This window comes from Poecilia reticulata, linkage group LG19 (assembly GCF_000633615.1).
Source record: "Poecilia reticulata strain Guanapo linkage group LG19, Guppy_female_1.0+MT, whole genome shotgun sequence".
Lineage (NCBI taxonomy): Eukaryota > Metazoa > Chordata > Actinopteri > Cyprinodontiformes > Poeciliidae > Poecilia > Poecilia reticulata.
This window is the reverse complement of record NC_024349.1, coordinates 26,327,864-26,338,704: the sequence shown is the minus strand read 5'-3', so window position 1 is coordinate 26,338,704 and position 10,841 is coordinate 26,327,864. Positions and strand designations below refer to the sequence as shown.

General features: G+C 39.2%; 2 protein-coding genes across 9 annotated transcripts in view; both read left to right on the top strand.

Annotated features, from left to right (window-relative positions):
• The first annotated feature begins 397 nt into the window (after positions 1 to 397).
• nudt13 (nudix (nucleoside diphosphate linked moiety X)-type motif 13) overlaps positions 398 to 10,841 on the top strand; it is a 15,235-nt gene continuing 4,791 nt past the window's right edge. The window contains exons 1-8 of one of the 8 annotated variants that reach the window (XM_008438102.2): positions 398 to 464; positions 676 to 792; positions 864 to 1,138; positions 5,242 to 5,390; positions 5,468 to 5,610; positions 6,107 to 6,214; positions 6,316 to 6,422; positions 6,537 to 6,662. In XM_008438102.2, coding sequence (XP_008436324.1) covers positions 5,287 to 5,390; positions 5,468 to 5,610; positions 6,107 to 6,214; positions 6,316 to 6,422; positions 6,537 to 6,662 — 588 coding nt within the window. In that variant the 5' untranslated portion in view covers positions 398 to 464; positions 676 to 792; positions 864 to 1,138; positions 5,242 to 5,286. The other 7 variants (XM_008438101.2, XM_017310864.1, XM_008438103.1 and 4 more) reach the window with 7 other exon arrangements.
• Positions 6,602 to 10,841, top strand: part of LOC103482140 (zinc finger protein OZF) — a 23,342-nt gene continuing 19,102 nt past the window's right edge. The window contains exon 1 of the mRNA XM_017310863.1: positions 6,602 to 6,662. The gene's annotated coding sequence lies outside the window, so the exon portion shown is untranslated. The remainder of the gene's footprint in view (positions 6,663 to 10,841) is intronic.

Sequence of the window (10,841 nt, the reverse complement as noted above, 5' to 3'; positions counted from 1 at the left end):
ATATAGCCTGAAATGAACAAGCTTGTCTCCCTGCAGCCTGCATAATGTGTGTGATTCGGTCCCTGCGTCAGCCGGACAGAGAGAACTTCCGGGTCAGACCGCTTGCCAAAAATGAAATAATGAAAACCGAAATTGACAGCTCATTTTCTTTATTTTTGCAATTGCCGTTTTTCTAATTTTGTTTTAAAAACGAAAAAACAAAAAAGAACACATGCTTGTTTGGTTTTTCTAATTTTATTTTGAAACAAAAAAAACAAAGAACGAACCATATACGGATTATGAAAACACCGGAGTTTTGAATAGTTTGTTTTGGTCTGTGGACACCAAAACTGGCGCCGAGCGACGTAAACGTCATACGCTGTGACGTCAGCTCCAAAGCTCTATGCGAGGCATCAGATCCAGTTCCAACTGTTTCAGCAAGACGACACAAGCAGAGAAGAGGAGCTTCATCTGACACGCCCTCTGTAATGGATAATGAATCATTTAATTTAAGTTGCCTAAATCATTCAAATTTGTAGATTATTTATGGTAAATTATTTGAAGGATGTTGCAGATTGTTTAATATTTGTCTGTTTTGATTAGTACTGGTGGTTTGTATTTTGTTTTGTTTAACTGTATTTGCACTTTGTAAAGTTTATTTTTTGTGTGTGTTATGTACCTCACGGGCTGCCGTAGCTAAATGAGGGCAGCCCCTATAAAAACTGGCAGAATCATTGTACTAATGAACGACTTGAATAAACTGTCAAAGTGCTTGGCACTATCAACACAGCGTTTCCCGGTGAAAGCAGCGAGGTACGTTTTATTTGGTTGTTTTGTGTGTTGTAAGTTTATGTTTATATTCTAATATTTGTATATCTGTTTAGTTTTCACGGTGACTGAAGTAATCAAGGTGACTATGATGACTATGGTGATCAAGATGATTGAGTTGACCGATGATCATCAATAAACAAACCTTGAAAATCACCCGTCGAGACCGCGCAAATTAATTCAAGTGTTGGGGAGCTGCTACACCCTCTTTTTACTCGGTACACGCCTCGAAACCTGGCTTGGATGTCCCGTCAATACTGCAGGGAACACGATTAACCAGCAGGTGGAACCAGGAGTCAATCAGCGGCAGAAGAAGAAGAAGAGATAAGTGGTACAGAACATTCAGGTACCGCACACACGGGCTGACACTCAAACACAAACAGCAGGCCTTTAACTTGCAACCACAACATATGACTGTACACATCTGACCCACTGGATGCTGCTCCCTGTCACAACCGAACCTTTTGGTGGGATTACTGACAGCAGGTCGACACAGAACTCTGGCATAACAGACCAGTTGCTTTGGGTTCCTGTTCATAACCATCAGTCAGGAGGTTGACAGGAAAACAACGGAGAATTGTTTCACAGAACCAGGTTAGCGGGTTAAGCCGGTGTATTTTCCGGGTCCCCTGGCTTAAGTCTCGATTCGGTTTCACAAAAAAAGGTAACTAATAAGTTACCATGGCGATTTCTTTTGTGCAGCTAACCTGCTCCAGACCAGGCTAACAGGCAACTTAATTAAACTGTCTTTACTTAAACAGTTAAACAAGAAATTGTCCCTTCAAAACAAAAACCTCAATACTCAAAAAGGAAGTTAACCATCGGTAAAGCTAATTAAATTCGATATACCTTATACATTCTAAGTTATTTGCACACAATGTACTCAACATTTCATCCATATACTTCCCAGATACTGCAAAAGTATTCTTATATTTAATCTTTATGGGGTTCCATTATGTGAAATTATGGGGTTCCATTTGTATCAAAAATGGAACCCCATTTTTGATACAACCTAATTGCATTACTAAATCAAAATGCTACAAAGTATTATTATTAATTCTGGCAGTATGATAATATGTGCCGTTGGTCTATGTTGCATGTAGATGTTGCATATGTCTACGTCGCATATGCGTTCGCTGCATATGTGTTCGCCGCACATGTCTATGTTGCTTATTTCTATGTTGCATATGCGTTCGCTGCATATGTGGTTCATGTCGTTGGTCCGTGTTGCTATTGCCTGTTCTCTTCGCCATTAAGTCTTGAAGTAGGTCATGTCTGATCAAATAGTTTATTAGATATTAAAAAATGTTGGTCTTTCAATATCAGTGGGTTCAATAGAATTGTTTTCAACATGTTAAGATTTCTACCTCGTATTTTCTTTAGGCATTAGTCAGGGCAGCTAACGAGGTCGAGGGGTCCTGGCCCAGTGAAGGGGGCGCTAAATTTCTTTTTAAATCTGTATATCTTTATTTTTAAGAATTTTCACTGCCGGCATGTATTTGAACTTCTCTTTTATTTACTTCAGCGCAGCTCAGTTTTAAACAAATTCTGTAGTTTTCGGGGTACTTCTAAATCTGCTCCTTAGTCGCATGTTTTTGGGCCTTTTTTACTGCCTCTAGTGGCGTGGGGTGGTAACACAACTAATTGCATTACTAAATCAAAATGCTACAAAGTATTATTATTAATTCTGGCAGTATGATAATAATAATAATAATAATGTGCCTGTGCAAATTACAAACCGGATTCCAAAAAAGTTGGGACACTAAACAAATTTTGAATAAAAATTGAATGAAATGATGTGTAGGTGCCAACCTCTAATATTTTAGTCACAATTGAACACAAATCACAGATTAAAACTTTAAACTGAGAGAATAAGGGAAAAATATATTGTTTCAAAAGTTCATGACATCAACAAATCCCAAAAAAGTTGGGACAAGGCCATTTTTACCACTGTGTGGCATCTCCCCTTCTTCTTACAACACTCAACAGACGTCTGGGGACAAAGGAGACCAGATTCTCAAGTTTAGAAATGGGAATGCTCTCCCATTCATGTCTAGTACAGGCCTCTAACTGTTTAATCATCTTGGGCCTTCTTTGTCACACCTTCCTCTTTGATGTGCCAAATGTTCTCTATAGGTGAAAGATCTGGACTGCAGGCTGGCCATGTCAGTACCCGGATCCTTCTCCTACATAGCCATGATGTTGTGATTGCTGCAGAATGTGGTACCTTGTTGAAAAATGCAGGATCTTCCCTGAAAGAGACGTCGTCTAGATGGGAGCATATTGTTCTAGAACCTGAACATAGTTCTCTCCATTAATGGTCCTTTCCAGACATGCTGGCTGCCCAGGCCACCAGCGCTCATGCAACCCCAGACCATCAGTGATGAACGGAGCGTTGATAACAACTTGGGTTATCCTTGTCCTCTCTGGTCTGGATGACATGGCCTCCCAGTGTCCATAAAGAACTTCAAATCGTGACTCATCTGACCACAGAACAGTCGTCCATTTTGCCTCACTCCAATTTAAATGACTCCTGGACCAGTGCAAACGGCTGAGCTTGTGGAGCTTGCTTAGAAATGGCTTCCTCTTTGCACTGTAGAGTTTCCACTGGCAGCAGCAGATGGCGCAGTGGATTGTGTTCACTGGCGATGCTTTCTGAAAGTATTCCTGAGCCCATGTTGTTGTTTCCTTGACAGTGACATTCCTGTTTAAGGTGCAGTGATGTTTAAGGGCCCGGAGATCACGAGCATCAGTAGAGTTTTACGGCCTTGACCTTTACGCACAGCTATTGTTCCAGATTCTCGGAATCTGCTGATGATGTTCTGCTCGGTTGATGATGATAACTTAAAAGTCTTTGCTATTTTACACTGGGTAACACCATTCTGGTATTGCTGCACTATCTGTCTGCGCAACAATGGTGGAATTGGTGATTCTCTTACCATCTTAGCTTCAGAGAGACACTGACCCTCTAAGAAGCTCTTTTTATACCCAATCATGTTGTCAATTGACCTAATTAGTGTTAATTGATCTTCCAGCTGTGTGTTATATGTTCAATTTTCTTTTTCCAGCCACTTATTGCTACATGTCCCAACTTTTTTGGGATTTGAAGACACTGTGAAATTTTGAATCAACATATTTTTCCTTTAAAATGTTACTTACTCAGATTAAACTTTTGATCTGCCATCTATGTTCTATTACAAATAAAATATTGACATTTGCCATCTCCACATCATTGCATTCAGTTTTTATTCACAATTTGTTTCGTGTCCCAACTTTTTTAGAATTCGGTTTGTAATTTGCACAGGCACATTATTATTATTATCCTAATGCCAGAATTAATAATAAAGACAGTGGCATTTTGTAATTATATTAGTGTTATCACCCCACGCCACTAGAGGCAGTAGAAGGCCCAAAAAGATGTGAGCAGATTTAGACGTACCCCGAAAACTACAGAATTTGTTTAAAACTGTGAGCTGCGCTGAAAAATGAGAGAGAAGTTCAAAAACATACTGAGGATGAAAATAAATTATTCTTGAAATGAAATGAAGATATATCGCAGATTTAAAAAAAAAAAATTAAAATCGGAAATGATGGGAAATAGCGCCCCCTTCAGTTTTCCAGGACCCCTCCACCTCGTTAGCTGGCCCCGACTAATGCCTAAAGAAAATACGAGGTAGAAATCTTAAAATTTTGAAAACAATTTTATTGAAACCACTGATACTGAAAGACCAACATTTTTGTAATATCTACTAAACTATTTGACCTACATGACCTACTTCAAGACTTTTTAATGGCGAAGAGAACAGGCAATAGCAACACGGACCAACGACATGAACCATATGCAGCGAACAACATAGACATATGCAACATAGACATGTGCAGCATATGCAACGTAGGTATGCAACATCTACATATGCAGCAAACACATATGCAGCGAATGCATATGCAACGTAGACATATGCAACATCTACATGTGCATCATCTACATGCAAGATAGACCAACGACACATCTACACATGACTTCTACTTATTTTTGATACAAATGGAACCCCATAGAGATAAGTTTGGCCTGGTTTAACTTCAGACAATGAGAAAAAAATCTGTGTGTCTATTTAGTTGTTGTATTTAAACTTCTGGTTTCAACTGTATCTTAGAGGGAATTACTATTTAGTGTAGCATAGTTCAGTACTGCAACTGCGAACAGAACTTGTTTTTAAAATCCAAATAAGTCATGTCTTAAGGCATGAAATAGATTATTTTCTGACCAGACAAAACTTTGCTTTTTTCTGTAAAATAACATCAGCCTTGAGCTGTGTGAGTGTGCTTCATAGGACTGGGCTGTTGTGTCTCACTGGTTGCACTTAAGATGAACAGTTTTTCTTGTTTTTCTTGTACCATCTGTGTACCTAACTTTACCTTGCTGTCCTTCTGCAGGCAGTAGAACCAGAGCAGCCTTTCCATAACTCTCAGGTTCAGAGCATGATCCAGTCCAGCATGTCGGCATTAAGGCCCCTGAGGACCCTTCTGTTTGGAGGACATTACAGTCTGACCCGGTTCTGCTCAGGCTTTGTGTCCAGAATTAGGTTCAGGAGCTCACATGCAACTGATTGATTGATTGATTGATTGATTGATTGATTGATTGATTGATTGATCTCTTCAGGTACATAAACAAGCTGAAGGAGAATGATGCAGCATGTCTTTCAGCACTGCAAAATGGGCATATTTTCCTGTTTCATCGTCTCATGCCGCTGCTGCAGTGCAGTGTTCCGGAAACCTTTAGACCTATTGCTCTCAGCTACTCAGGTACACAACCTCAGAAAATAAAACAAACCTTCAGATAGACATCCTCAAAAAATTAAGTACAAGATCAGTCACCAAGACAAACCTCTGACCCAGAATGTTACAGACACAACTTGATATAGTACCTCAGACCTAACCCTAATGTAGAACCTGAACATCCATTATCTAACATAGTTGTCTTTAATAATAATAATAATAAATTTTATTTATAATACCCTTTACATATTTAGATCATAAAGGACAGCTAAAAAGAAATATCTTAAGGCCTTTTTTAAAAAACAGTCAGTACATTGTGGTGCCCTTAGAGTGTCAGGTAGGGCATTCTATAGATGTAGAGTGAGAAGGCTCTATCCATGGTTCCTAGTTTGGTTTTGGGTATGTGAAGAAGGTCTGGGTTGGAGCAGAGTGGGGGTCACAAGGGGAGCTGGTGCTTATCTCCAGCAGTCAACGGGCGAGTAGCAGGGTTACCTGATCATTGTTCTTTGGCTTTATCTTCTAGAAGTCCAGTCAGTTCTGCATAAAAGTGGTTCTGATGGATCCTTGCTAAAAGAATCCATTCTGATTGGCTGCTCTGAGCAGAACCATGCTCAGTTCTGTCTGGATGTGGGTAAGAGCATATTGGACGTTTTCTGTCTGTCACTTCAGAGTTTGAGAAAGTTTTTGCCTGATTGAGTTCTGGGGATTCTGTTTGGATTCTGATGTTTTCAGGAGAACTGGATCCAGCAGCAATCATAAAGAATTGTAAGGGAACATTCATGGATCTCAGGAAAGCTTTCTTTCTCCTAGAAGGAGCTGAGGCACCTCTAGTCGCCAAAGTGAGTAACTGCTGCTGGACTTTCTTGTTCTGTTTTTTGTGATGGACCAGAACTCCAGATTTTCTTCATGGAATCTAATTTGTGTTCTGGTCCTGACATCTGTGTGTTTCGCAGGCTCAGGCTTTGCTGCGATGGCACCAGATTAACAGGTTCTGTGGCGCTACAGGACAGCTGACCCAACGGAACCAGGCTGGAAGTCAGAGGACCTGCAGCAGCAGCTCTATTGTCTACTACCCAAAGGTGTTCAAAAAGAACCAAATAGGGTCTTTCTTAAATCTGTACTGGTTCCATCAGAACTAATCAATTCAAAAATCTGAACAAGGACTGTCCTGGAATGGTATCCCAGAACCAGACCAGGGGCCTCGTGTATAAAGCGTGCGTACACACAAAAACTGTGCGGTGCCTTATTTTACGCACAAGTCGGCATGTATAAAAATGAACGTGACGCGAAAGTTCGCAGCAGTCACGCAAACTTTTTCTGGGAACAGTAACAAACTATAAAGCACCAAAATTCACCTAAATACACTGCAATCTGATTCTATCCAGTGTTATTTTGTCTCATGTAAGTCATTGGTCTGTGCGCCGAAGCGCATGAAATGCATCTGCAGGGTACGGTAATTTCATTCTCACTGAAAAAGAAGCAGGGTTGAATCAGTAGATTAGTTTAAGGTGTGTTTGTGTACACACAATCACACATAAATAAGTAGCTGCGGCAAGAGCACACCTTTACGCTGTGCCACAAATTACACGGCACAACGTGATTGTGGAGTGCTTTGGCTCTGATGGAGAACATCACCAATAGAGGGATTCAGGGGAGCGATTGATCAGAGATCATATTGGTCTGCTGGGAAATGTTGATGATAGTCCAGCTGCAGTCATCCTTCAGTTGAGCCATGCCCACTATTCTGATTATTTACATTTTAAAGTGCGGTGGTACCGTTGTTCTATCACACCATTTCATACCGGACCACTTACAGCACCGGTGTTAACGCTATAAAATGAACGCTCTCTATCACCAATGGAGGGATTTTTTTATCTAAATGGGTTCATTTTTAAGAGGGATACAAAGTGAGGGTATTGTGATTTTAGTAACTGCATGTTTACAGGAGAGATTTTCTGTTGTTATTCCATGGAAGCGTGGAACCTTTAAACGGAAATAAAACACTTTTTAATACAAGTTGCTGCTTAACATGATCACAGAACTGGCAAAAATACCAGACAAAGTGAATCTCAGCAACGTCATCAGCCGGTGTAACGCTGAACTGATGCGCCGATGAAGCTACTAGCAGGACCAGAGCTGCGCCAATAAGGTACAAACACTGAAGAGAAGAGCAGCTGCCATCAATAGTTGCAGCCAAGCATGACTTAATGTTGCACAATACAGTTTTACCAAGTTGCTCAAAGTCTAAACTGGCATTGTTGTGCATTTAAGGTGTAAAGTTTACCTTCGACCAAACGCCCCCCCAAAGGCATCTCAGCGCCCCCCTTTTGTTAAAATGTCCGCCAGCGCCCCCTGGCATCCTCTGAAACCCCCTGAGGGGCGGTACTGCCCACGTTGAGAACCGCTACTCTAGTTCGAATAAACGACTACATTCCCCACTGAAAGGTCTCTGACACGCCGTCTTTCTATAAATCCCATGCATGATCCCTTTATTTAAATTTTTTTTTATTTGGATGTTTTTCTTTAAAATGTATTAGTTTTTATTTTTTGTGAGGTGACCTTATGTGCCCTGAAAGCACCTTTTAAGTAAAACATATAATAATAATAATAATTATTATTATTATTATTATTATTAACCTTATTGGTAACACTTTATTTGACGGGGGGTGAATAAGACTGACATGACATTAATCAAGAAATCATAACTGATATAAATTTGTTATAAAAGTATTACTGATTGCACTTTAAAAATTAGGTAACTTTATGTTATTAAAGGTAAAGTTTAACAGTAATGATTTATTGGTTAATGTCAAGTTGTCATAACAGACATTTTGAATAATGTCAACTTTGTATTAAAAGTGTCATAATTTACCGAATGACACTTTATGACAACAGTCATAAAGTGTCATTGTTAATGACACATGTTCATGAAGGCTTATTTATGTTCATGAAAGTGTCATGTCAGTCTTATTCAACCCCCTTCAAATAAAGTGTTACCTTATTATTATTATTATTATTATTATAAATATTTATACTGCTACAAGTAAGGACCATTGTCATGGTTATTACCTCACCTGGTGGCAGACCTCCGGATATTTATACTAATTTACATATGTATTTATGGGTGGCGCTCTATTTTCCGCAAATTGAGATTTATAAAGGAAAGGTGCACAGGTATGTCTGTGTGCACGGCTTTATACATTCAAATTTTTTTGTGTGCCACACTTTTCTAAATTTGTCCATACGCCAGTTTTTAAAAGTGTGAAAGCTGCGCACTCTGAGGCCCCAGGTCTGAATTGGTGACTTTTCTTGCCCCCTGAACTTTTCCACATTCTCTTAGTCCAACCACAAACTTTGATGCATTTTTGAGATTTTATGGGATATTCCAGAACCAATTAACACATAATTGTGAAGTAGGATGCATGTATAGGTTTTGATCTAAACCAGGGGTGTCAAACTCATTTTAATTTCTGGCTACATCAAGATTATGATATTAACTCTATGTGGTTCGGTGAATAGAGTAATTGTCTTGTAATTGGAAGGCTATAGGTTCAGTTCCAGCTACCTCTTGTCACACGTCAATGTGTCCTTGGGCAAAGCATTTAACAGAGGTGGGGACTCAAGTCACATGACTTGGACTCGAGTCATTAAAATCGAGGCTTGAGACTTGACTTGAAAAAATACTCAAAGACTCGGACTTTGACTTTCACACCATTGACTTGGGACTTGACTTGAAGCTGTTTACTTGAAAAGACTTGATATTTTACCAGAAGTCTTAAAATTTAAAACACATTATTTATAAAGTGGCCCATTAATTAATTTCATTCAATCCGTATTAACAGGCGCAGACCGTCCTTCTTTCTCTTTTTCTCTTGTGCGTAGCTGCAGCACAACCAATCAAATTAACAGGATTTAAAAATAACCAACTTTGCAGGGGGGGGGGGAGTGGTAGAACGAGGGACGAAAAAACGCTCAAAGCCATAGACATAAGGATAGACGCCTCATGGACCGCTCTCGCCTATTTTCGCTGATGAGATTTAGGGCGGCCATCTTGGAGCGGTCCACCACTCCACTCAGCGTTATGTGTTTAGCAGCACAATGACGTATCAGCGCATTTAATCGATCATAACACGCTTTTTTGTTACTGGAAACCATATTCAAACATCTATCAAAGTTACATTTATAAACAATTGTATTTTTTAAGAATGTTTTTAATACATTCAGCATATTTAAATATGCTTAGTGGCTATAACAATAGAATAGAAATGGAATAGTCTGATATTGATGTATGATGAGCAGATTACAAAGCACACAGCCGTTCATAATTTATTTAATAAATTATTTAGTAATATCAATACATATATAACTATACAAACACAAATAAATAATGATTAATAATGGCACAAATGAATAATGACTAATATTGAATAATATATATTGGATACATGTTTTCCAGCCGACTAGTTCTAGCTTCAGAGAGATTCAGCAGCTGAGATTGAGTCCAAAATCCGATATGAGATTCATCCGTGCTGCAGTGAATCAGTCTCTTTTTATAGATTCTCCCTCTTCTTCCTCACATTGTGTGTTTATGAAACCTTCAAAACAAAAACGGAAGATTTGGGATGTATCTTACTTTTGACAGAGTGAAAGAATTGCATATAAATAATGGTCTTTACCACCTGTGTAAACTTTGCAGGTGAATGTTATAACACATAAGTTTTATAATATATGTTGTTTCATTTCTAATATTGGCTCTTGTGTCAGATAAGCTAAAGTCAATGTTAGAGAATAATTAATTTTTTTTAGATTTACAGAATTAGCCTTCATAGCGGGGCTGAATCCGTATTACACCAAGCACTGTAGCTAATATTAGCTGGTATCTCACCTGTGGACATAAATACAGTAAAGTAATATTCTAATCACAATATATACACAATAATATGTCCATCTTACTTGTGAAATGTTGTCTGTGGAGCCTCACATCAATAGTCCATAGATCAGGACAACAATATCCCTCAGTGCTGAGGCATCTTCTGCTGTTTTGATTGAGCAAAGTAGGAGGGAGTACCGCTCCATGATGGCCGCCGTATTTCCTGCGCCAGAGCAGCCAATGCGGGGTCTACTCTTATATTATGTCTATGCTTATTAATGGACCTTACCAAGCTCTGCCCAGAAACGAGCTCGAAAATCCCATGTGACTGCATGTCTCACAAACAAAGCCTCGCGTAGCTTAGTTTCTATGTAAACATGGCGTCTTT